This window comes from Nothobranchius furzeri, chromosome 15 (assembly GCF_043380555.1).
Source record: "Nothobranchius furzeri strain GRZ-AD chromosome 15, NfurGRZ-RIMD1, whole genome shotgun sequence".
Taxonomy (NCBI): Eukaryota; Metazoa; Chordata; class Actinopteri; order Cyprinodontiformes; family Nothobranchiidae; genus Nothobranchius; species Nothobranchius furzeri.
Window position 1 is genome coordinate 39,098,264 of NC_091755.1, and position 27,207 is coordinate 39,125,470.

A 27,207-nucleotide genomic window follows, 5' to 3' on the forward strand; every position below is an offset into this window, starting at 1 on the left:
TAAAAGTTTTCACTTTTCAAAGTAGGAAACAATTTATTTACATATTTTATGGGTATTCATGTCTGTTCGTTTAAATAAAAATACACACATTTAACTAAATGTTAGTGTGGAAATAAAATAAAATGTGTTTTGGGCACATTTTGGTTTCCAAACATAAACTGCAATAAATAAGTAAAATGCTGGAACCACAGTTAAACTTCAGCAATTATCTGCATAAAAACATAACTTTGTAAAACATTCTGCTACATGTCCAAAAACCCAAACTAATATGTTTTTCTGTTAATTTAATAAATACAATAAAGAGCACTGTTTTCCACTTAATTTAACTTAAAAGCAATGATGATGATAACCTCATAAACATATTTAATATTCAGCTAGAATTTTTTGAACAGTTAAACGCAAAGTTACAACACATTTTAACGTGAAGAATAATTAGAATAAATAAGTATTAATAAGACTTCGGTAGTGTTTTTATTTATTTTTTGTATGAACTTTTATTTTGAATGTGCTAACCGGAATGTATCCTGTTCCTGTTGAAAGCATGAGATAACCGCTCGTAAAAGTTAGAGCTAATAAACATTTATTTCTCATCGTGAATATTATTTGTTGTTAACAGGTTAGCAGTTTGTGACAGGTCGGTGATCCTGGCAGCAGACTGTTGACTAAAACATGCCTGAGATAAAGGTTACACCATTAGGTGAGTACTAGCTAGTTAGCATGTGCTAAGCTAGTTCTGTGTCGATGTTTGATGTAGGCTTTTGTCGTTGACGCTGTGTTAGCAGGACTAGCATGAAGCTGCGTGTGTCTTCTGTCCCCTCTCCAAGGTGCTGGACAGGATGTCGGCCGCAGCTGCATTCTTGTCTCCATCGGAGGCAAAAACATCATGCTGGACTGTGGGATGCACATGGGATACAACGATGACGTAAGTAAAGAGTATGTTTACTGAGGCGAGCTTCAGCTGCAAGAGGTAAAGGGAAGACTTTGGCTATCAGATGAAGTCAGAAAATACAACAACTGTCAGCATAACTAGATTTTTAACAGGCTGTCCTGGGTGAGCTTCACCTGACTGAAAAAGGAAGTCATAAAATCACCAGGAGCCGTCCTTGTTCCCAGATAGATGGAAATCTCCCATCAGGTTAGGAGAGAGGTCTCGGTGTCTTGTTTAGGGGTGATGGGAGGAGGAAGTCTGTTTTTTATTTATTTTCATTTTGCTTTCTTACGAGTTATCATAAACGTGGTCAGTTAAAATTGTCTTCTGGCTGCCTCACTTGGACGTTTCCTGTCTAATCCCACCGGGAGGAAAGTCTAGGAACAACCCAGAGTTATAAATCCTCTGGGATGGTTTTGGGATCACTCGGGAGAAGCTGGAGAGTTTTGCTTGGGAAGGGGTGTCTGGTTTCCTCTCCTTGAGCCTGACCTTGAATATAGATGGTAAATGGCCTGTATTTGTATAGTGCCTTCTTGGGGTTCTACAACCCCCCAAGGCGCTTCACAACACAATCAGCCATTCACCCATTCACACGCTGGTAGGGATGAGCCACGATGTAGCCGCAGCTGCCCTAGGGTGCACTGGCAGAGGCAAGGCTGCCAAACACATTGTGTTAATATATCAATTTCACAGTTTGTTGACAGAATATAGTGATATAAATGATCAAAGCTCCCTCTACAGCGGCTTCATTTATCAAGCTTGCTTACGCACAAAACGGGTCGGAAAACTGCGTGAGCAACTTTCCACGCAAACTTTGGGATTTATGAAAGAAAACTTAGCGGAAACATGTGCACAACTTTAAGTTGACTAAGGACCTGGCTTACGCACATTTTGGACATGGAGAGCACCTGCAGTGCTGCTGCTGAGAAGGATAACATTATGAAATCCTGCAGCATTATCACTTGTACCGCTTCGTGCGCACACAGATCAGGACCACACACACGCATGTGCGTACACACACAGCCTGAAGCGCAGAATACGGAATACAGAATATCAGCAGGGGGACAGATTGAGACAGAATGTCATGCGTGTGTGACGGTGTGTGTCCTGTCACTGTGACCCGATTGATCATGCACCCTGGCTAGTTGTACAAGGGAGCTCTCCGTTTGGATGACTGGTTAGCGTGCGTGACTTTCGCCCGGGAGTCTGGGGATTGAATCCCAATCTGACCATTTTTTTAATATCCGCCACAGATCTCTCTGAAGAATTCACAACATTGACGGCTTCAGCAACGCTGTGCCACTCCGTGGATTTTCTCTTAGTTGTTTTGCAAAAGTACTTCCTTTCATTTCTCCACCTCACCCACAGGTACCTCAACTTCTGCTTCTGTGAAATTGCGCTTCCTTGATCTGCCTTGATCTACGGTCGCCATGTTATTGGTGGAGCGCTGCAACAGCCGGCTTATATATATGCATGAGATCCACAAGGCACTTTGCATTGACCATTTATGGCAGAAAGTGGGCGTGGTGAGGGCGGGATGTGACTAAAAAGCAGCTGAGAATCGTTCTAGATAGTTTCTGATTCATGAAGCGGAGATTGCGTGCAGCTGTGCGTCCTCCATGTTTGATAGATCACAAACCTACTTGGCATAAGTACATATTTTTTGCTGAGCTTAAGTACGGTTTTAGTGATGATTCTACTCAACGTTTGATAAATGAGACCCCTGATCTGTAAGAGGACATGTTATAGGACCAAAATAAAGCAAAAGACGAGCTCTCCGGCCTTAAATGCAGCCAACTGTACATCTGAAGCTGTAAAAAGTATTTGCTAAAAATGTGTAACCAGAGATGAAACAGCGATGCTGCTGTTGCACATGGGTTGATAGGTGCTCCTGTAGTGAGTTACATACACTAATGGTGCAACTTCACACTTAATCTACAGCTGAAAATTGTGTCCTTGTTCTGAACAGTTAAAGGTGTGTGTGTGTGTGTGTGTGTGTGTGTGTGTGTTCGTGTTCGTGTTCGTGTTCCAGAGACGTTTCCCTGACTTCTCCTATGTGACCCAGAACGGGCGTCTGACAGATTTTTTGGACTGTGTCATCATCAGGTTTGTTTTTTGACTTTCTTCTACTTACCGTATTTTCCGGAGTATAAGTCGCACCAGCCATAAAATGTATTAATGAAGAAGAAAAACACATATATAAGTCGCACTGGACTGTAAGTTGCATTTCGGGGGGAAATTTTATTATTTTTCTTACAAAATCTGAGACCAAGCGTTTCACATTGCAAGACAATACAACAGCAGAATAAACAACCAGCTGTTGCAGCAGCTCGTCACGGTCTCCAGCAGGTGATGGTGGGGCAGAGGAGCTGAAACCTGGTCCGGAGCCGGCCCACAGCAGCGCGGTATAGCCTACATAATTTGGTATATAATTCACGTTGGTGTGTGTGTGTGTGTGTGTGTGTGTGTGTGTGTGTGTGTGTGTGTGTGTGTGTGTGTGTCTCTGCTCTGTCTTCTCGATCCCCAGTGAGTCGTGGAGGATGGCTGCTTATACTAAGCCAGGATTCTCTGGAGGTTTCTTCCTGTTAAAAGGGAGTTTTCCTCTCCACTGTCGCTTTATGCTTGCTTAGTATGAGTCAGTGACCGTAAAGTCACTGACACTTGTCAGTGACTTGATGCAATTCGCTGGGTTCCTTATATAGGAAAAATTATTTCTGATTGGCTTAATGAACTGTCCTGAACTGGAATGTTTATTATGTGAAGTGCCTTGAGACGACTCTTGTCGTGATTTGGCGCTTTATAAATAAACTTGAATTGAATTGAATAAAAGTCGCAGGACCAGCCAGACTATGAAAAAAAAGTGCGACTTATAGTCCGGAAAGTACGGTACCTTTGCAAATCTGTAACTTTCTTAAACAACTGCTATTTTTCCTCTCAGCCACTTTCACTTGGACCACTGTGGTGCTCTGCCCTACATGAGTGAGATGGTGGGCTACGATGGTCCAATCTACATGACTCACCCCACCAAGGCCATTTGTCCCATTTTACTGGAGGATTTCAGGAAGATCACCGTTGATAAGAAGGGAGAAACCAACTTCTTCACATCACAAATGATCAAGGACTGCATGAAGAAAGTGGTCCCTTTGAACCTGCACCAAACAGTCCAGGTGCTGTGTTGACATCTTGTTTTTGACACTCTGGGTCAAACGAGTTTCATCTAAGCTTGTCTCCCTCGCTCTCTCTCTCTCTCTCTCTGCGCCAGCTGCTTCTCTCATTTGATGGCAAATCAAGTTGTTTGTGTGGTGCTCCTGGCAGGTGGATGATGAGCTGGAGATCAAGGCCTACTATGCAGGCCATGTCCTGGGAGCTGCCATGGTGCAAATCAAAGTGGGATCAGAGTCTGTAGTCTACACTGTGAGTGTACAACGTCTGAGCTGAAGTCGGTGAACGGAAGTGCGGTCTCACCAAAATCTTTTTGTTTTTTAGGGGGACTACAATATGACACCAGACAGGCACTTAGGGTAAGCTGCCTCTTTCCAACCTTAGGGATATTAATATAGTCCATAATATTATTACCATGTCTCTGGGTTAAGTATGCTGATCAATGAGTGGGTGGAGAGAGAAGAGAAAATAGTAGTAGTAGTGATGTTTATTTGACATGGACACAGCAATTACATTGGACGAACCAGATGCATTGTTTAGTGTGTTAGCACAAGTGCTAATTTGCAACACTTGTCCATTGAACCTTTCTAAAAAGTAGAGTACATTTAAATAAAATGCAAAGTGATCAACAATTAATCAAACAGAAAACAGATTAAAATTGCAAACAATTTTCAATAAAAAAGAATAAAACAAGGCAATTTGAGCAGCAATGTAAGACTTTAAAACTATTCATGTAGACGTTGTTTAGACTTGAACCATTTTTTGAGTTCTTTGTTAAAAACTTTACTGTCCGTTTCTAGTTTTAGGTCAGTAGGTAGAGAGTTCCAAAGTTTGGCCCCCTTTACAGAAGGGGGTTACAAAATAACGGTAAGCCAGCCAAGTAAGTACAGGGACAGTCGGACCATCAGCAGGATTTCTACAGGTTCCATCTTTTCAAATGTTTTTCACATTTTAATGAATTTTATCTCTCCATAACATGCATCACCTCTACAATTCCTAACCATTCTGAAACTGCCACCTCTATCTTTGGGTAGTTGGAGTTTCTGAAGTCGAATCCTGGGTCTTTTTTTCTCTCCTAGATAAAAGTTGACATAGAACTAAATTGTTTTGTTGGAGTCACGATGGGTGATGTCTGGAGCAGGTGAGAGCAGTTAGGTAACACATTCATCTTAATAGTTCCTGTTTTGTGGTTCATGGTAGGGCTGGGCAATAAATCCAAAATGTGTCGTTATCGAAATTTCCGACTCTTTATCGAGATATTTTTTCCCATGTCAATAAATTTGATAATAAAATAATGAAAAGATGTGTGTAGGTTGGAAACGTTCATGTCCGTTTATGAATGTGTACCACCTGGAGTCACGTAAAAATGTGACTCAACGTAATGCGTGCGACTAGTGGACAACTTTAGATTCTGCACTTACTTTAGTTATCACCTATTTATCGTTATCGAGGTGAAATCCTCAATATATCGTGGTATTGATTTCAGGCCATATCGCCCAGCCCCAGTACATGGTCACCATCCCTTCAACTCTGCTTTAATGGTTTAATTGTGGGTTCGTATCAAAGATGATGGATAAAGGTGTTGGCGTCAGTACATCTAAATATCTTCAATCAATCAATCAAAGCTTTATTTATAAAGCGCCTTCAGCAACCCTGTCAGGAAGCCCAAGGCGCTGAACATGGTACAGTAGAAGTACAAATATAGAGAATAAATAAAAAATAAAAGCAATTCAGAAATAAAAGCAATTCAAATTACAAAATACTAATTACCAAAAAAGGTGAAACATTCTGGTACAGGACAGATGGGTAAAACAAGGGATAGAGTGAACCAATGAAAAATGAAAGAAATTCAACATAAAAGAGGGCCGAATCAAACATGTTCAGGAAATGCCAAGTGGAGAAGGTATGTTTTTAGGTGACTCTTAAAGACTGGCAGAGATGGGGACAGCCTAACTGAGGGTGGCAACTGGTTCCAGAGAGGCGGTGCTAGGACTGAGAAAGCCCGGTCCCCGCGAGTACGACACCTAGAACGAGGGACAGCGAGCAGGCCTTATTCAGAGGAGCGAAGAGCGCGTGATGAGGAATGTTTGTTCAGGAGCGTGGCCAGATAGGGGGGAGCACCACCCTGGAAGAAATTGTAAACAAAGACGAGGATTTTGAATTGTGCACGATAGCAAACCGGAAGCCAGTGCAGGGAGGCCCTGGGGGGTCTTACTGCACATTTGAGTAAGACCCCCCCATCTTACTGAAATGGGTTTACCATAAAACGTACAACTTTAGTCGTGTTTGACTGAGGTTGGTAATCTGTTGGAAGACACTGTGTGTTTGGTTTATAGTCAGGAAAAGAGCTCATTTCTTTCAGTAAAACTAATAATTTGGCTACACCGGTATTAGGTAATTCGGGTATCATCAGCATACAGGCTAACTGTAAATCTGTATTATGGCACCTGCTGCTTCCTTATTAGCCCAACGTGCTTTTTTTCAGCGCCTAAACAAAAAAGGGGCTTATGGGGCTCAGCTGATGACAGCCTCATCCGAGCCATGGATACACCTGGATACACTCCCATTCATTCGGGTCCCTGGTTGTCGGGGAACTACGTAAAGATCGCAGACACTCGTTCGTTGTGTTTTTATAGACATTTAGCTAGAATGGAGGTAAATAATCAGTGTTTAATATCCCAATGGGCCCTTCCATGAGGGTGGTTTTTCACCTCCCTTTAGTACGTGGTTGAAGCGGTCTTTCAGTAATGGTACGGTCCAAAGGTTTTATATCATTCTGGGTTGTTCTGTTCTGAGCCCGGCATTTTTTGACTTTCGCCGGTTTCACTTTCCATCATTGTACATCCTTGTTTTGCGTGGTTCCTTTATAGGTGAAACTAAAAAAATTAGAATATCATACAAAAGTACATTCACGCCAGTAATATCATGTCTCATAGATTAGTTTCACCTTTTCAGTTGAATTAATTACATAAATGAACTCCAGCATCATTTTCCAATTGTTCGAGTTCCTCCTGTAGACGGTATACTATACGGTGATGATAAAAAAGCTTTCCTCTGTAGAACATTCAGCTGCTTAAAGTTGGGCGTAAAGTTTGGTTTTGTAATTTTCAAAGGAAATTTGAATTAGTAAAACTCAGCTTAGTACATCAAACATTTCTGAGGAGAGAGCTGCATTTATTTTTCAAGACCAAGAAGTTGGAAAATGACCCAAAAACTACAGACAAGTGAAGACGTAGACAGACCTAAACCTTAGCACACATAAAGACACTGCCTTTGCAATCTGAGTTGTTGTGTTTTGTAGAGCTGCCTGGATCGATAAGTGCCGTCCAGACATCCTGATATCGGAGTCGACGTATGCCACGACCATCCGTGACTCCAAAAGGTGCAGGGAAAGGGACTTCCTGAAGAAAGTGCATGAATCCATAGAAAGAGGAGGAAAGGTACTTTTACAGACTTAATATTTTACGCGTAAATGTAAAGATACTTTCTGAGTTCTTTGTTTCCTTTGCAAGGTTCTCATTCCGGTTTTTGCTTTGGGACGAGCACAAGAACTCTGCATTCTGCTGGAAACATTTTGGTATTTTTTAACACAAGCTTCATCATAACTTGTATTTTATTCTCTGCATTTGCCGTGAAACTGTTGAGATGTTACATTTGTCGGGGCTAGGAAGTAAAGTGCATGCAGCGATGTGAGGAGATAAGTCCAGGTAAGGCAGGGAAGCTTTATTTGTGTAGCACATTTCATTCACAGACGCAAGTCTAAATGACGTTAGATAAAAAGCTAATTTTCTGCCTCGTGGTTTCCGGGGATCGAATTAGATCAATTAAAACCTTTCAGTGTAAAGTCAATGCACGTAATTATAACACAGAAGGTCACATTTTTATTTCAGTAACAGTCGTAATTATTAAATTAGGCTTGAAATAATAGCTTGTTGATGGGCTAATTGGGTCCTCTCGCCGCGCAGGGAGAGAATGAACCTAAAGGCCCCCATCTACTTTTCCACCGGGCTCACGGAGAAAGCCAATCATTACTACAAGCTCTTCATAACGTGGACAAACCAGAAGATTCGGAAAACCTTTGTGCAGAGAAACATGTTTGAGTTCAAGCACATCAAGGCCTTCGATCGCTCTTATGCTGATAATCCAGGGCCAATGGTGAGTTTGCTATTTCCTTCTAACCTTTGTTTGTTTTAGAATTTAAAACAGTCCCTGATGTGTGTACCGTCTGTTTCCAGGTGGTGTTTGCCACTCCGGGTATGTTGCACGCTGGTCAATCTCTGCAGATATTTAAGAAATGGGCTGGGAATGAGAAGAACATGGTGAGACTCTCGTGGTTCCAAACATCTTTTGGTGTTTTTAATCAACACTTTAGAATAAAATAGTCTTTTTCTGTAGGTAATCATGCCTGGGTATTGTGTACAAGGAACTATTGGTCATAAGATCCTGAATGGACAAAGGAAACTGGAGATGGAAGGAAGAGCAACAGTAAGATTTCTGTTTTGAACTCAGTTGTGTTAGACCAGGATCTAATCACTAGGGTTGAGCCGGATACTCGTCTCAGTGTCCGGTACGGATAAAGCTTTTTTCACGGGTACCAGTAAAACCCGTGAATATCTGTGTCCATGCTGAAGTAAAATCCTCATTGGGTAACTGACTGTCTTCACGCTCTGTGATTGGCCAGTCACACTGAGCGCCTGCCCCTCTTTGCAAACAAAACCATCAGATGGCCCGCAGCTGCTGTCACACACACACACACACACACACACACACACACACACAGCGCTCCGTCGCGCATGATTGGAGTGGATGGTTTTATACGAGCCACAGATCTAAGTTGTGTGTTTATCAATGACATTTTCGTACAATATAGTCTCACTAATAAGCGCCAATGGAGCCAAGCTCCGGTGTGAGTTAACGTGATGATCCTGTCTAACGGGGACGGCGGGGAACCAGGACTCGACTGAGGAAATTCCCAGTCCGGTCGATGTTTTTTTCTAAACCCACAGGTGATAGAAAATAAGATGAAATAAGCCTGAATATTTTCTCCCGCTGCTCAGCTCTGTTAGAAATACGCAGGTGTCTGCTTAAGCTGGACAATATCAAGTATAACAAGGTGTTCACAGATAATTGATCTTTCATGAAAAATAATATTAATCCTTTTTTATTTTCTTATTGATTTTATTTCATTTCTAAGGTTTGGATGCCTCTGAACATTACAGAATTTTTTTTCCTCTCTAACACTGTAGAGGTCTTTAAAAATCATCTAAAAACTCACCTTTTCATCCAGGCGTTCCCTCCCTAAATGTTCTTAAAGACGGCTTTGTTCGGGTTCACACCTTCACTTTGTTTATACTCATGATTTTATTTTCTACGTTTATCACTGCTATTGTTTTTCTGATGTTTTTATTGGTTAGAGGTATTTGCCCTGATCTTTATCATGTTGTACAGCGCTTTGTGATTTATATACCAATTACCAATTTTATTTATATAGCACATTTAAACACGGCATGAGAGCCGACCAAAGTGCTGAACAAAACACACAATAAAAACAATCAAAAATAAAAACTAAATCCATTAAAATCAAGTAATCCAACCCTAAAAGGAAAGGTAGAAAGGGAATAAGTTAGACAGAATTAAAAGCCAGAGAATAAAAGTGAGTTTTTAAACGAGACTTAAAAAGGGAAAGAGAGGAAGAGAGTCTGATCGGGAGGGGCAAGTGGTTCCAGAGCTTCGGTGCACAAACTGAAAAGGCGCGCTCCCCGCGGGACTTACAGCGAGAGCTAGGGACATGTAGGAGGTGTTGGTCAGCTGATCGGAGGGATCTTGTAGGGACATATGGGTGAATGAGCTCAGACAAGTAGCCAGGTGCTAAGTTATTTAGGGATTTAAACACAAAAACCAGGATCTTAAACTCTATCCGGAGATGGATGGGGAGCCAATGAAGATTTGCTAAAACCGGTGTGATATATCTGTGAAAGGCGCTATATAAATAAACTTTTACTTACTTACTTACTTACTTACTAATATTAATAACAGGTCATGACCTAAAGTGGGTCGGTCTGAGGTGTAAAACTGTCCTGGACCTAAAAGCCTTGCAGAAGCATTTTGTTTCTATATAAACACCAACAACAAATAAATAACAGCAGCTGAATGTGTCTGCATACCGCCCCGAAAGTAGGCAGTTGGGCCCCTGACACACACACACACACACACACGTACACACACCTTGTTTTGTTTAACTTTGTGTGGGGAAAAATGCCAAGAACGTTAGAAAAAAAATTTTAATCTAAAAATAATTTAAATACAAAAGTTTTGTTTTATTCTAGTAGTTCATATTTCCGACTGCATGTGTACAGTTGTATTCATTCATGTACTTTAATGTTCAATTCTAGTTTATTTATAAAGCGCCAAATCACGACTATATTCACGGTCCGAGTTTATTGAAATACGTGTTCTGTAATAGTTGCTTTACTATATACATTCAAAGCCATCCATAACCTAGCTCCACTGTACCTCTCAGACCTCCTTCATCCTTCAACCTCCACCCGTTCCCTCAGGTCCTCCTCCTCCATCCACCTCTCTGTCCCACCTTTCTGTCTGGTCACTATGGGGAGCAGGGCCTTCAGTCGCTCTGCTCCCCAGCTCTGGAACTCACTCCCTCCTGACCTCCGTAACATTGACTCCCTCACTCTCTTTGAAACCAGACTCAAAACCCACCTGTTCCGTCTAGCATTCCAATGGTTAATCTCTTTGCTCCAATCTGTCTGTTTGTTTTATGCTGTTTTATCTTTTATTGTTGTGTATTTTATCTCTGTAAAGTGTCCTTGAGTGTTCAGAAAGGCGCTGTTGAAATTAAATGTATTATTATTACTATTGTGATCCAAAACATCGAATCTCAGTTCTGAGGCAGCTCTGTAAATAGTTTTCAAACAAGCAAAACATAAAAGCTAATTCTGATCAATACATATCAATTTCAGACTTAAAATAACGTATTGATTTAAGCTCCACACACTTCTGGTTAAGACACGCCCACTTCCTGTTTAAGTCCCACCCACTCCGACTACAGATACAGATAATTATTAGTTGAACAGATACAGATAGTGGGTGTACTCGCTCATTCTAGTAATCAGGTTGTTTCTCTGGGTTGTTTGTTTGGATTTGTTAGTGAGGTTGTTGACTTTTGTGTTTACAGAGATTCTGTAGGCTCACTTTTCCACTCATCTTCAGGACATTGTAAAGAGGAAATCAAGCAGATGTTGGTTTTATAACAAAAACACTGAAACTTACTTTGGTGTAAATTCATCTGTGCGGCATGTTCAAATGAGCCTATAAACTATGTAGAAAAAGCAATAACTCTGCGTGTGTGTGTGTGTGTGTGTGTGTGTGTGTGTGTGTGTGTGTGTGTGTGTGTGTGTGTGTGTGTGTGTGTGTGTGCCAGTCTTTTAAATAGTTGAATCTTTTTAAAGTTAGAAGTGTTCTATGGCTGATACAGAACGTGACGTTCTTTGAGCAAAATCAGTCTCGTCTGGTTTCATCAGTTTTATTCTTGACATTTTGAAGAGGGAGCTGAGCCAGAAAGCCAGGCTCTCGATTTACCGGTCGATCTACGTCCCAATCCTCACCTATGGTCATGAGCTTTGGGTAATGACCGAAAGAACGAGATCGCGGATACAAGCGGCCCAAATGAGTTTCCTCCGTAGGGTGGCCGGGCTCAGCCTTAGAGATAGGGTGAGGAGCTCGGACATTCGGGAGGGACTCGGAGTAGAACCGCTGCTCCTCCGGATCGAAAGGAGTCAGTTGAGGTGGTTTGGGCATCTGGTCAGGATGCCTCCTGGACGCCTCCCTGGGGAGGTGTTTCGGGCATGTCCTGCCGGCAGGAGGCCTCCGGGTCGACCCAGGACACGTTGGAGAGGTTACATCTCCACTCTGGTCCGGGAACGCCTTGGGGTCCTGCCGGAGGAGCTGGTGGAGGTGGCCGGGGAGAGGACAGTCTGGAGCTCCCTAGTTGGGATGCTGCCCCCGCGACCCGGACCCGGATAAGCGGAGGAAGACGATGATGACGACGACATTTTCAGCACCTTCCAGAATGAGCCATCTCGGGGTTCTGTCACTCTAGAGGTCTTATTCACTTGTTTTTTTTTTCCAATATATTTTTTGTGGGCTCTTGTAGTGCTTGACAATATGGACCAAAAGTTATATCTCCTTATTTTCAGTCCTTCTTTCCACACAAACAGCAACAACAAACGGTTGGTCGTGGAAAAGGCTTGCTGAAATATGAGTGGCCCACCAAAAACTAAAAACCACAAAGCAAAGTTTAGGACTGAGCAGATTTTTATGAATCTAGAGATCATCCGTTTGTCAGCACACGTAAGAATACGAGAGGACCACTTACCGTCACAGATGAAGAAGCAGCAAGCTAGCGGGTGCCAGACGCTTCTGCTAACTCCACAAATTCCCAGGTTTTATATTTATATTGGCATAAATTTGACTGGGTCATCTTGTGTTGTGTGTGAGATATTTCTAATCTTAAAAAAATTTAATGAGCGCAGCTTCGATCGCAATTAAAACCAAGTTGTGTCCAAGATAAACAAAAGTCTGCGGCAGCGCAGAGACCGCCCCATACCTAGGGCTGCTCAATTAATCGAATTTTAATCACGATTACGATCTGAGTTTTGAACGATTATAAAAAACAAAACAAGCCGATTATTTGCTCCTCCTGCTTGCGCTGCCCTGAGTAGCAAATGAAGCGCTCCTTACAGTGTTGCCAACTTAGCGACTTTGACGCCATTTCTAGCAGCTTCTCAGACCCCCTTCTTGACTTTTTAAATCTTAAAAGTACCTAGCGAACACCTCAGAAACATCTCTGGTAACCCTTAGCTACTTTCTGGATAACTGTCGTCAACATTTCCTGCAGGTTAGCTAAACACTACGCCTGCGCTCCGGACCGTTCTTCAGGACATTAGGAAAGGGAATGATGCAGTGATGTGTCGGTCGCTAAAGAAACGGCTCTCTGAGCCGGCTCCCTGTTGGAGTAACCAGAGTGAGTGACACACACACACCGCACCTGCGGACTCCTGAGCCGCTAAAAACGGCTAAATGTGCGCGTGCGGTGTGCTAAACACACGTGCAGCTTGCCCCGTTTGCTGTGAGAGCAGGTGGGGGGTGGGGGGTGCAGCTGTGGTTGGGACAATTATTACATTAACTGATGGACTTGTAAATAAATAGTTTATAAATAAGGTAGAAATAACTTCCTCATGCTGATGAATAATAACTAATCTCTCTGAGGACACGGTGCTAGTGCACTCTCATACAGCACCTTGACACGACTAAATAAATGTTATGCAACATTTTGTGAACATCAATTTATTTGCATTTATTTGTTATAAATGTCACTGCATAATTCTTGCTGTCAGTATTTGCAAGATGTTGGTATTTGGGTCTGTGCTGGTTAGACTTAAATGAGTTAAACCAAGGTCTACAGCCCTTGGGTCATAGACTATGAGCTAAAAGTATATCGGTCTTTTTATACTGGGAATCAGGAGTTATTTTAGTGATCATCTTGTTTCTTATTTATTTTTGTCCTGATTGTGCCCTGAGCAATTTTATGACTGAATAAAAACAAATAAAATCAACATAAATAGAAAAATCGTCCTAAATAATCGTGATCTCAATTTCAGTCACCATAATCGTGATTATTATTTTTGCCATAATCGAGCAGCCCTACCCATACCTCCTTTATGCCATCGTCGCCTTTTGCAAAAATGACACGATTGCGCCACATCACCGCCACGGTTTGACCACTTATAAATGACCAAAGGCTTCTGATTGGGTAACAGCAACCTGACTCTTCTGCTGCCTTCATTCACGCTTCTTTCTTGGGTAAAAAACAAAACACTGATGTTTTATCTCAACTAACAAAATGCTTGAATTTGTTCTGCCATGCTTTGGAGGTGCTATTGCTAATGGTTAGCTTCTTCCATCCAAGGCTTGCTCTTCTTTCTTGACGCACAATCGTCACAGCCTTCCATAGTCACAAGCCAAGGTGGGCGGGGCCATGAACACTCATTTTCCTAGTGACTTGGAAGAGACTGGCTTTGCCTGACTTGCTTTATTTCCTTTCTGCAGCCAATTTTTCACGTTCAGCATGCATGTGCAACTCGGTCATTGATCATATTTCAAAAAGAACAAATACAGCATTATGTTCTAAAAATAACCTGCAATAAGCAAAATCTGCGATGTGGTCAGTTACATTTTTGTAGCTGTAATGGAATAGAGTGACGAAACTATCTAGAGTTGTATTTTAATACACTGTAAGTAGATCACTTTTTATAAACAGAAGAATAGGCTGTTTTTATCATCAGGGAGTTTAATTAAACACTCTGTATTGACTTTGAGACAAGGAAAGAGAGAGAGATGGGATCGTTTGAGAATCTTTAATTTCTTGATTATAAATTCTAAACAATCTACCAGGACTAACTCTGTGATGGATGAAAATGGATTTGGATGTTGTGTTGGTGTGTGTGTGTGTGTGTGTGTGGTTGGTTCAGACTCCTTAGGCTGACGTCATTGAATCTGGTAGTCTTTGTTATGACTAGATATCACGAGGCTTATAAAGTGATGACATGAGCCGCTATTTTGCCGTGTACGTACCCAGTGGGGGCCTCCCAGGTAGATCAGGAAATGCCAGGTCTGGAGACCTCGGATGTGCGCTGGAGCTGTCGGCGCAGCGGTCGCAGCGTTTCAAAGCCCGTCTGGAGGGTCGACCCCGGTACCAATCGATGGCGTCAGCAGGTGCTCTTATTTTGAAAGGATGTCGTCTGGTTGTTAAACGACGAAAATCTCCAGCTTCACAGTTCTTAGTTTAAAGAAGAAAACACATCTGGCCAGTCTGTGCTTTCCTTTAGGATGACGGTGAATAGAACTGAAGTCAAAATGGAACTGCCTTAAAAATGGCGTTGCCTTGTTTTATATCTCTGAATTGTTGAAAGTTTTAGTAAAGCGGATTGGATACTTTAAGTCAACAAGCCAGATTCTCCTGCGGCAGCCGAAAGCTCTGATTGGTTGGAACAATGTGTCATGCGTTTCTATGGAGATGAGGATCAGTCTGTCTGTGCAATAGTCCTGTTTTCATTAAACATAAATCATGACATATTTATTTCACAGATCATTCACTTGATTGTTATTGATCAACATCTGTTTCGATTAGCTTTAATCACAAATTAAGTACTTTGATTATTGAAAAGCGTTCTTCTTCTCCTTCGGACTCTTCTCCTGGAATGTAAACAGTCTGAGGAACACCCGACCTTGGCGTTTTCAACACGGGTGTAACTGTGCACAGGGGGCAGCTGTGTGGAGCTGAAAATAATGAACTTCATAACCTTACATAGCATACATGGTTATATTGGGGTCACATACACGAAAACGCAGCAAATGTCCGTTCCCAGCACGTGTGCAAGGGTGAACTGTTTTATTTGCACACACTCGCTTCATCGTTTCTGTTTCATGTCGTTACGTCGTAGAGACTCATGTGTCTCCTCCCCTTGTATATAAAAACACAGCAGCCCTGAATACCAATGCGCTCCAGCCGGGGCGCAGTGCTCCTCTCTTCTGCAGACGTGCTCGTCCCAGAGCGCCGCATCAAGATTTTAAGGCTGTAAAACCCCCTCACTACACACTTTATACCCTTTTCTCAGACAGGCTTTCAACATTTTCACACTTTTCTCTCTTGTTTAAATGTGTAAAAACCCTCTGAATGTGAATGTTCTGTGTTAACAGCTGGACGTGAAGCTGCAGGTAGAGTACATGTCCTTCAGTGCACACGCAGACGCCAAGGGCATCATGCAGCTCATCCGCATGGCGGAGCCTCGGAACATGCTGCTCGTGCACGGGGAGGCCGCCAAGATGGAGTTTCTTAAGGGCAAGATTGAGCAGGAGTTCAGTGAGTGTAGTCCTGACCTTCAGCGACCTGGGATTTTTGGTTTTTATGTATATCAACAGAGAGGAGTTTCCAGCCTGGTTAATACGTCTGATTTTAGGCATAGACTGTTACATGCCGGCCAATGGAGAGACAGCGATGGTGACGACCAACCCCAGCGTTCCTGTGGACATGTCGCTCAACCTACTGAAGAGGGAGATGGCTCTCGGAGGTACGTTGCCTGCCTTGTGGTCGGCAGTGGTTTTAGTTTAGCCTGCTAACAAAGTTTCTCTTCACATTTCTTCTAGTCTGACCTGACATTTGAATTTCCTTCGCTTTGATTGAAGTAGTTTTTTTTTAAAACCTAACACCTCCGTACAGTACGGCGGCCCAGATTAGTTGTCACGATAAGATCAACCGACTAAAATCCAGACTGTTGCATGTGGCCCTTCTGATGTGCTTCAGGCATGCAAGAGCTGCTGTAGTATTATTTTATTAGGCAAAGCAAGGCAGCTTTGCTTATAAAGCACACACACACACACATATATATATATATATATATCGTGGGGCGACGGTGGCACAGGAGTTAAGTGCTCGCCCCGTAATCGGAGGGTTGCAGGTTCAAGTCCCGCTCAGTCTGTTGCTGTCGTTGTGTCCTTGGGCAAGACACTTAACCCACGTTGCCTGCTGGTGGTGGTCGGAGGGACCGGTGGCGCCAGTGCTCGGCAGCCTCTCCTCTTGTCAGTGCGCCCCAGGGCAGCTGTGGCTACATCGTAGCTCATCCCCACCAGCGTGTGAATGTGTGTGTGAATGGGTGAATGACTGATTGTGTTGTAAAGCGCCTTGGGGGGTTCCAGGACTCTAGAAGGCGCTATATCAAATACAGGCCATTTACCATTATATATATATATATATATATATATATATATATATATATATATATATATATATATATATATACGAACCCTGAGGAGGAGTTGTTGGTTTTTTGGTCTCGCTCTCCCTGTGTTCGGCGTGGTTGCGGCCAACAGCAACTCTTTTGGAGTCATTAAAAAGACTAAAGCATAAGTGAGCGCCTCCGACTGTTATTGTGTCCGTGGGGACGCTACAATATTTATATATAATTTTGTTTTTAATTTATTTATTTACAAAAGTGTTTATTTATTTAATTATTTATTTATTTATATGCATATAAGTTTTAACGATCATTATTTCACAGTAAAACAACAACAACCGCGCAGATCTTGGGTCAGTCATTCATGCTTTCATTACTTCACGTCTGGATTACGCGAATTCTGTTCTGATTGGGATTAATGCCTCAGCCCTAAGCAGACTGCAGAAGGTTCAAAATGCAGCGGCGAGATTTTTAACCAACACCGACAGACGCATGCACATCACACCCGTCCTTGCAGATTTACACTGGCTCCCAGTCAAATTTAGGATTAACTTCAAGGTCTTGTTATATGTTTACAAGGCTCTACTGCCCATCCCCATCCTTTCTGACGGACCTGCTGACCCCGTATGTTCCCACCCGTGCCCTTCGATCAGCAGATCATCTGCTGCTTGTTGTTCCAAAGGTTCGGTACAAATCACGGGGGGAGCGTGCCTTCTCTTACGCAGCCCCAAAACTCTGGAACTCTCTGCCCCTCCGTGTGCGTCTGGCTCCCTCTGTCAGCAGATTCAAGTCGGCCCTGAAAACGCACTTTTTCACTATTGCCTTGTAGTGAAATATAGATCATATATTTACACTGTAATTAGATCTAGATATTATAATCAGAAGCGGTTGTTTTTATCATCAGGGAGTTTACTTAAACACTTTGTATTGACTGAGAGACAAGAAAAGAGAGAGTTGGGATCGTTTAAGAATCTTTAATTTCTATAACTATAAATTCTTACAATCTACCAGGGCTATCTCAATGATGAATGCATATGGATTTGGATGTTTCGTGTTGGTGTGTGTGTTGTTCAGAATCTCTAGGCTGACGTAGCAAATCTGGTTGTTATGACTACAAATCACGAGGCTTCAGAAGCTGATGACATGAGCAGCCATTTTGCCGTGACCACATACCCTGTGGAGCCTCCCGTGTTAGATCAGGAAATGCCAGGTCCTCGGACCTTCAGATGTACTGGAGCTGGTGGAACAGCGGTCGCAGCACGACAAAGCCCGTCTGCGGATCGACTCCCGGTAGCAGCGGCAGGCGTCAGCGAGTTAGCTCTTATTTTGAAGGAACGTCGTCTTGTTCAAACGACGGAAATCTCCAGCTTGACAGTTCTCAGCTTAAAGTAGGAAAGTGCAACTGGCCAGCCTGCACTTTTCTTAGACGATGGAACTCCTTAGGAACTCAGATTGAACAGAGCTGAGGTTAAAATGGAACTGAGTACAAAATGGCGTTGCCTTGTTTTATATCCCCTAGTTGTTTATAAATCTTAGTAAACCGGATTGGACAACTTCATTAAACAACCCAGATTCTGCCCTACGACAGACGAAAGTTCTGATTGGCTGAGAACAATGTGTCATGCGTTTCCATGTTAATGTAGATCAGTCAGTCTGGTGCAGTCCTGTTTATTCATTAAACACATAACTCATGACATCTTTATTTCACAGATCATTCACCTGATTATTATTGATCAACATATGTTTCGATTAGCTTTATCACAAATAAAGTACTTTGATTAATTAAAAGCGTTCTTCTTCTCCTTCTGGCTCTTCTCCTGGAATGTAAACAATCAGAAACCAGCACCCGACCTTGGCGATTCCTACACGTTGTTGCTGTGTAAAGGGGCAGCTGTTAAGGGCAGAAAATTATAATATTCATAACGCTACAGCCTTCTCTCCGTGACACTTTTCATGAAAATCCAGCACTGGGTTTATTTTTCTTAATTTAGTTTTTATGATCCAGTAGCTCACTTTTAGCAACTCGCACCATCTGGTAGCTTTTTTGGTTGTATTTGTGCCATTTCAAATGTTTTTATCATTCGTCGCATTATTTTTATTTTTGGTAGTGCTGTTAACTGTTCTCCTATTCTATTGTTTTTAGTAGAAATTTTTATCCTTGATTATTTATGCTATGTTTTTATGTACAGTATTTTACCTGATTTTCATGCTTTCATTGTGTTTTGCTAATATGTTCGAGTATTTGGCTCTTTTATATACTCTTTGGTTAGCTGCCATGCTATTTTTAAATGGTGCTTTATAAATAAGTTGGTATGGTAACGAATACCCACATTTGAAATTTTAACACTTAAAGGATTTTCTAACGTGCACCCATCATGACATGTGAGATATAAATTTACAGCTTTTTAAAATAGAAGATAAAATTGTTATGTTTACTTTTTAGGCCCTCTGCCGGATCCTAAAAAACCTCGCACCATGCATGGGACCCTCATCATGAAAGAAAACGTAAGTTTACAGCTTGGTTAGTTGTTTCTTTTACCAAATAATCAGAACCTGTTGGCTAACACGAAACCAGAGATTTCTGTGTTTATTATTAAAGTCATCACATATAAATCAGTGATGTAAGCTTAAAGAAGGTGTGCCTGCATGATTGAAAGAATGAAATCATTCGTGTCAATAAAGAAAATGTGGTCTACGCCTGTTTCTGAGAGGCTGTTGCTAGCAGGAAGTTTTGGAAAATGTTTAAAAAGATCTAAATGGATTCTTAATTTATATTTGCAGCGACATTTTGATCAAAACCATCTAAAGTTGCCACGGGCGACTGGAACTTTTCTCCATTTAGCTTCTTGAATCTAAAGTTCATCAAGCCGATTGTGTTGAGACTGATCGAAGACTAAAGAGACTCTTGGACAAAATTTAGCAAGACCGCAAACAAATGTAAGCTATAATGAAGACACTTTGAAAAGCACATTTGCACAGCTCTTAACACAATGAGATCACGAGTGTGATTCCTAAAGAAACGTTCACACACAGTTTTGTTGATGTTGTTAACAGCGGCGGCAGACCACCGAGATGGATGTTTTTATTTGTTTCTGCCTTTTAGGGTCAGTTGCAGTCGGCGTCATAAAGTCTGATGGGAGTTTTTTTTATTTTCAAGGAACAACTGAAGAGATGAAACTTTTCAGTAACTTTTCAAACACTCCAGTCATACTTTCAGACCTGTAAAAACAGAGATGGAGAGTTGCCCCAAAATTCCACTACCTCCGCTCCGCTCCGGCACGAACTCCGCAGCAAAATCGGTCCCGTTGTAGTCATTCAGAGCTGTTCCACTACTGTGGCAGTGCGGCGCAGTGCGCCGCCCTCTGTTCCGGCGTCCAGCAAAAATAGAATCGATCCTATTTTTGCCAGACGCCGGAGCACCTCCGCAGTCAATGAACAGAAATCACAACCGCCCAACAGGAAAGGGATCAAGCACAGCTTCCGTTTTTTTCACAATAAATCGATAAACAAAAAGCGTTTTTGTTTCACATGCACAGGTTTAACAACTATCAATGGCGGCTGAACTTTGATTGCACAAAAATAAGCCATAAATACAGTTTCCACTGTCAAAGTAGTCACACTTTGTTGATCCAAACACTGCTGATCTCTCAACACAAATGATGGGCAGATTAAACAGTTCATTTCGATGCTTCTCCCACACAACGGGTGTTTGGATCTAACTTCCGTGTTTATTGCTCGGACTGTATCGCAAGATCTCGAAAATCCCGCGCATGCCTGTTTGCCCACCTCAGGTCTCCGCACCGGAGCGGAGCCGTTGTAGAGCGGGTCCCAGTAAAAATTGAGTTCGGAAGCGAGCGGCTGCGGAAGGCGGGGGCGGGGCGGAGCGGAGCGGAGGTAGTGGAATTTTGGGGTTAGAGGAAGGATTGTGGCAAAACAAAAAAGCCGTCAGTCAGAAATCACTCTGACCGGTGACCTTAGGTCAGGGGTCGGCAACCCGCAGCTCTTTCATCCATCTGATGCGGCTCCCGTAAAATAATGAATGAATATTTAATTTAAATGTATTGTATTTTACAGCATTACTTTTTTATCTGTATGTCAATTCTCAATGTAAAGTGTCATCTTTTAAAATCTAAACAAGAACGATAAAGACCTGAAATGACAGGTCATCTACTTTTGAGCAGTCAGATATCTCTATAGGCGCTTTCTGAGTTCAGGACGATATGAGATTCTGGACTTGCCTCAGACAGGCTCATGGGTGCGTCGCCACATCGGAGACAGGAACAAGCGCTATTCAGCCAAAGGTTCATAACCAGGGAACATTTTCTAAGCGAGAGACAGGGTTTGGAAAACACTCGCTTCAGTGAGAGGAATCTCCCCGCATGGCTCTGGTTCTTCTGCTGCCTGTGACCGACACTCCACATTTTCAGCTGATCCCCCTTTCGGGCATGCCGACAGCGAGCTACGTGGAGCTCAGTGTATGAGGCTCAGATGTTCTGATGGGAATCTTTTCTTGATTGATTTAGCTACCTCCGCGATGTGCGTAACGATTAAAATGTCAGAGCATCTGATACATCAGAGTAGTTCTTTCAAAACAACCAACAGCCTTGAGGTTTCTCCATCAAAATAAACATTGTTTAATGGAAAGTTTTGTTCAGTACAAAGTCTAATTACAACAGTCCAACGAGACAGAGCCTGGATTTGTTTTCTGAACAGTTTAAACATGTTTTAAAAGTGTGTGAGGAGTAGGGATGGGTACCTTTGACATTTGAATCGATTCGGTACTAATTCCCGGTACCTAGGAATCGATACCGGTACTTAACGGTACCAGTTTTCAATACTTTTGAGTGTTTATTATTTTAATTCTCTTTTATAATTAAATATATATTTTTCTCAATATATAACAATATTTGATAAATATCACGATAAATAACATACAACTGTGTGTACTTTAACATCGTTCTTGTAGTTTTATAAGCTGATAATTAAACTGAAGCAAACATCTTTACTGTGAACTAAATTTACTGTGTATCTTCATTCCTTTTGCCGTCCTTTTTCATTTGATTTTTCCTACTAGGAAGTTAGAATTTCCGAGGAGAAAGCGAACGCACCATTAGCTGATAACAATGGTAGCAATGGAAGCTAACATATCAAGCTAACGTTATCTTTAACAGTTTATTTAGCTGCTGGAGCAGATTAAAACGATGATGCCTCACACTTAGATTGTTGTCGCTGGTTTCATCTTCACCCAATCACCTGTCGCATTTAGTAAAGTGAAGCCAAACTTTAGAGCGCGTTCATGATCTTCTAGTCGGAAATTCGGAGTTCCGAGGAGAAAACTAACGCACCATTAGCGAAACGGAAGCTAACATATCAAGCTAACGTTATCTTAAACATTTTATTTACCTACCGGAGCAGATTAAGATGAGGATGTCTCACTTAGATCGTTGTCGCTGGTTTCATCATCACCCAGTTACCCATCACGTTTAGTGAAGTGGACCCAAGCGTTAGCGTGCGTTCTTTCTGCCATGCTGCTCTGTTTACAACTGGCTCGCAGCGAGCGACGACATAACGCTCTTGCGCACGCGCAGCTGTCTTGGCAAGTTCTCATTATGAAGGGTACCGAAACGAAGCACCATTTGAAATGACGTGAATCGGTGCTCGGTCGGTACTATGGAATTCGGTCGGTACCTTAAAAAGTACCGAATTCGGTACCCATCCCTAGAGGAGGCACCTGCTCAGAGCCAGCAGGTCCACCTACAAAAACACCATGCTGATGTGGCTCCCAGCGTTTGGGAAATGGGTAATAGTGACTCTTTGATTGGAAAAGGTTGCCAGCTCCTGCCTTAGAGGATTAACACTGAAAGACTACTTAAATAGGACAAAGAATGTGGTTTATCAGCAATCTAAAACAGTGCTTTGAATCTCTTGAAGCATAAGAATTTTTTTTTTTTGGCTTTCATCTGTCCCTGGAGCCCTGATACAGGCCATTCTAAACCAGCCTTGCTGTGAAAAGAGCTGTTTACCCCTCCCACTTAGCCAGGACATGAATATGCTAATGAGCTGCTTGCTGATTGGGTGGTTTAAACCAGAAGGCCTCAGACACTGGAGGCTGCAGACTGGAGGAAGAAGGGCTCCACATTTTTATGAGGTTTCTCAGAAAATAAGTTTTTCTCTTGCATTTTTAAACTTTCTAATTTACATGAAAAGTAGGTCACACACGGCTTAGACTTTTTGGCGTGCTTATTTTGACCGCCTAAGCTGTCTTTATTCACAAACAACAAGAAAATGTTAGTTTATATTCTTTGTCCCCTTTAAAATGTTTCTAGAATTCAAAAACACGTTGAGCTTGTTGTTAAATAAAGGCAGCTTGGGTGTTTTCCAACCCTGGTGCTCAGGGCACACTGACCTACATGTTTTCCATGTCTCTGCTTCAGCACACCTGATTTACATTGCTTCCAGGAGGACGTCAAGCTCTACAGATGCCTGTTAATCACTCATTTGTTTAAGTCAGGTGTGTGGCAGCAGGGTAAGACTGGTGTTTTAAAGGGCAACATGGAAAACATGCAGGACAGTGGGCCCTGAGGATCAGGGTTGGGAAACACTGAGCCATCTCTGCAAGCTAGTAATGTTGTGACGGCTGATGAGAAATGGTTCGTTCTGAGAAAAATAATGTTTTTCTGAACTAGCGCTAATGCTAGTCCGAGCTATGCGATTGTTGGATGAGAGGAAAACTCCAAAGAAGGCTGGAGTGCACTTGTTCCAGGATGTACTGGGACTTTGAATGAATGCCAGACAGACTACGGCATCACACACACTTACACAGCTGTGGTCTGACAGCTGCACGCACCTCCTGGTCTGCTTCACACACGCTGTCATTGAGCCATCTGGGTAAACCGGCCAATCAAGAAACAGCTAATTTAATATTCTTATCCTGGCTGAGTGGGTGGAGCAAACCAGTTGTTCCATTGCAGTATCAGGGCTCCTGGGCCATTTAGAGCCTCAACAAAATGTAATCTGTTGTAAAAAAGCTCGAACACAGGTTCCAATCCTTAAATAAATAAATAGATTTGTTCAAGGTCTTCTTTACAACTGTCAACCAACACACAGCCAGACGATAGTCTAATACCAACAAAACTTTACCTGAAGTGATGAGCCAGCCAGAGTGAGAGACCACTCAGACCAGCCAACAGAGGATCTGATGTCCTCTCCTGACCCTGAACAAACATTTAAATGAAACTTTACCAGAAATAAAGCTACAAAAACTCACCAGCTGGACCCACCACAGAAACAGGAACAAACCAGCAAGGCAGAGGCAGGTGGAACAATGTTAGCCTTGAGAAAGTCCCCGCTGTAGTGAAACTACTCACTCTCACCGTGTAGTTTAACACAAGCCCAGACAGTATTAAATGCTCATGGGTTTTTTCGTATGCTGCTATAAATGGTAACACGTGACTCATAAAAACGACCACAGCGCACGGTCACTATAAACGTGAACACACACTCAACCTGCTCCCGGATAAGCCCCCATTTATTTTACGACCCTGCCTATGGGTATATAACACACTTGGAGTAAAACCAAGGCATTTGTAAACCTGACTGGACCAGGAGCAACACAGTCAGACATCATCCCTGATGTCGGTCTGCCTTTAACCTCCTCACTGCACTTACAGGTGTAGTCAAGGCCTGTTCCATACAAGCTGTAACGACTGTTTACTCTCTGATCACAGAGTCTAAAGCTGGTGTCGTCGGAGCAAGCCCTGAAAGAGCTGGGCCTCAATGAGCATCAGTTACGCTTCACCTGCCGCGTGCAGCTCCAGGACCCACACAGCGACCCCGACACTCTCCACAGAGTCTACACACACCTCAAAAGGTGAAGATGCTCACCTGGCTGCCTGCACCTTATAGTCCATCTGCATTACTTTACATGACTTAAAGTAGTCTGTCTGCATTATTTTCTGCTTGTTCTAATGACGAGCTGTTGTGGTGGTTAAAGCCGGAGCACAATCATACGTGTGGTAATGTGTCACCGAGTCGCCTCCTGTGTTGTTCAGTGTGTTAAAGGGATACACCATCCAACACCTCCCTGATGGGACAGTCATGGTGGAGTCCATCGTCATCAAAGTGTCCTCCTCGGCTGAAGATGTCAACGCCAAAGTCCTTCTGCTGTCCTGGAGTTATCAGGTACAGCAGAGTCCCGTTATATTCTCCTCAGAACCGTTTAATCAGTTCCTCTTGTACGCAGACGCTGGGCTGCACGCGGTGATGTCACACATGCAGCCAGTAGAAGATGAAATAAAAAAAAAAGTTTGGATTTTTAATACAAAACCAAAGATGTGAGACAAAGTCAGAGGAGTTTTCCTCTCTGCAGAGACAGTTCCTAAGCGGAGTCTCGGGTAAAAATGAATATTTGAGGAGAAATCTCGGTGAATTGGTGCTTCTGAAACTTTAGAAGAATGATTGGGACGTAATAGCAAACAGATTGTAGCAGTTGTGCTAATTCCTCTGTTGCACTCTTATGTCCATTTATTTGGAATTTTCTTCTCACTCTGGTCTCCAAACCCCCTCTCAGTTCCTCTAGTAGGAAGGGTTTTAGACACACACGATGATTTCTGCTACTTTCCGACTTCGTCACAGCTCCAAAGACGTACTTATTTTTTCGTCGTTTCAGACCTCGGTTTGGAATCTTTTTTGGAAACGTTTAAACGCGTCTTCCGTCGGGGAAGCGTTACGATCGTCACCCGCTAACAAAACCGTTTCTGGGTTTAATTAAGACCAGCAGTCAGATCAGGTTTACTCATCTGATGAGCTGCTGATGACACCAGATTCTTAACTATTTTAAGTGTCCTACTGCAAGTACAGTCATAATAATTTACAACTTTTATTCAGAAAGCAACTTCCAGAAACTTTGGAGAACCTTAGTGTCAGGGTTTGATGCTCTTTACCAGTAGAGCAGGGCCGGTGTGGGTGGACGGTTTGAGACGGGGGCTTTGGCACTGAGGAGCTGAAAGCAGAAAGGTTTCTGTGGTTTTAATGTGTTCCATGTGTGGCACCGAGCACGAGAACAACAGACTGATGCCGCTTTCTCCTTCTTTGTTTCGACATTTCTGTTTTTATTCACACAGTCCTACGTGTAGACCAGGGGTGTCAAACTCATTTTAGCTCAGGGGCCACATTGAGGGAAATCTAGTCCCAAGTGGGCCGGACCAGTAAATAAAAAAAAAAACTTCAGATTGTTTTCTTTGTTTTAATACAATCAATATAAAACAAGCCTGGAGCCTGAGGACAGTGTATCCAAAATAGTACAAGTACAACACCTGAAGTGTACTTGAAAAAAAAAATTAAAAAAATCAATAAATTAAAAAAAACATTCCTTAATGATTCAAAGAGCTTACAGATCACATGGTTAGATCAGTTTCATGCAGCACTTAAAGTATATTTGACTCATTTTACTTTACATCTTTTAGCTTTCACCAGCACATCAACATCAGAAGTCACATCCTGAGTGGCGGCCATCTTCAGGAAGTGATTCAAGTTCTTGTGTGAGCCTTGAGCGCAGCTTTGTTTTATTTATACTCATTACAGAGAAAACTTGCTCACAAAGATAAGTTTATTTTCACTCTACATTGTAAAGTATGAAAATAAAGTTTACACAACCATCTCGCGGGCCGGATTTAACCTGCTTGCGGGCCGGATCCGGCCCGCGGGCCGCATGTTTGACACCCCTGGTGTAGACGTCTGCAGTAAACATATGTTATTTACATTCCCCGAATAAACTCCCAAGGTTTTGTTTTTGCGAGTTTTTTGATGTTCGCAATGGAATTGAAATTTTTTCTGAGCTAGCCTGACAGGTTAGAAAAATGTAAAACAACAGAAGTAGAGAAATGCTGTAAGTTTGGCTTTTTAGCGTGAAAATCGCAAACACAGATGTACTTGTACCACAGTGAGACGGGGTCCATTTGTGATGCGTTAATATCTTTTCAGGACGAAGACCTGGGTAGTTTCCTCTCCTCTCTTCTGAAAAAGGGCCTTCCGCCTGGGCTCTGCTGAAACATTGTGTTGTCTGAGGAAGCTGAACGTTCAAACAGCTCCAGAGAAGTGCTGTCAGTGGCCCGACTCCATCCTGCTCACCGGTGCAGAGGCGATCGTTCGGGACAAGAACAGCAGGGCTACAGCCACAGTGTCGCTGGGCTGTTGAAGTTACGGAGCTTCTGACAGCGAGGCCCTGGGGCCTTTTTGAGGCGAAGCAACCGTGTGAATGCTTCAAGACATTTTTGTAGCTCCTTCATGAACGCTGTTCACGATTAATGG

At 42.5% G+C, this 27,207-nt stretch overlaps 1 protein-coding gene across 2 annotated transcripts; it reads left to right on the plus strand.

The window, feature by feature from the left end:
• Window positions 1-523: 523 nt before the first annotated feature.
• On the plus strand, window positions 524-27,145 carry ints11 (integrator complex subunit 11). 2 transcript variants are annotated; one of them, XM_015967112.3, is made up of 17 exons: window positions 524-697; window positions 825-922; window positions 2,961-3,034; window positions 3,867-4,095; window positions 4,244-4,342; window positions 4,415-4,449; window positions 7,392-7,530; window positions 7,603-7,667; window positions 8,056-8,245; window positions 8,326-8,409; window positions 8,486-8,575; window positions 15,866-16,028; window positions 16,126-16,236; window positions 19,343-19,404; window positions 24,627-24,769; window positions 24,951-25,080; window positions 26,881-27,145. In XM_015967112.3, exons 1-17 carry the CDS (start codon window positions 670-672, stop codon window positions 26,944-26,946), a joined length of 1,806 nt encoding a protein of 601 aa, XP_015822598.1. In that variant the 5' UTR covers window positions 524-669; the 3' UTR covers window positions 26,947-27,145. The 2 variants fall into 2 exon arrangements, with proteins under 2 accessions (XP_015822598.1, XP_054601674.1); XM_054745699.2 differs by having other exon boundaries at window positions 578-697; window positions 783-922.
• The last annotated feature ends 62 nt before the right edge of the window (window positions 27,146-27,207 follow it).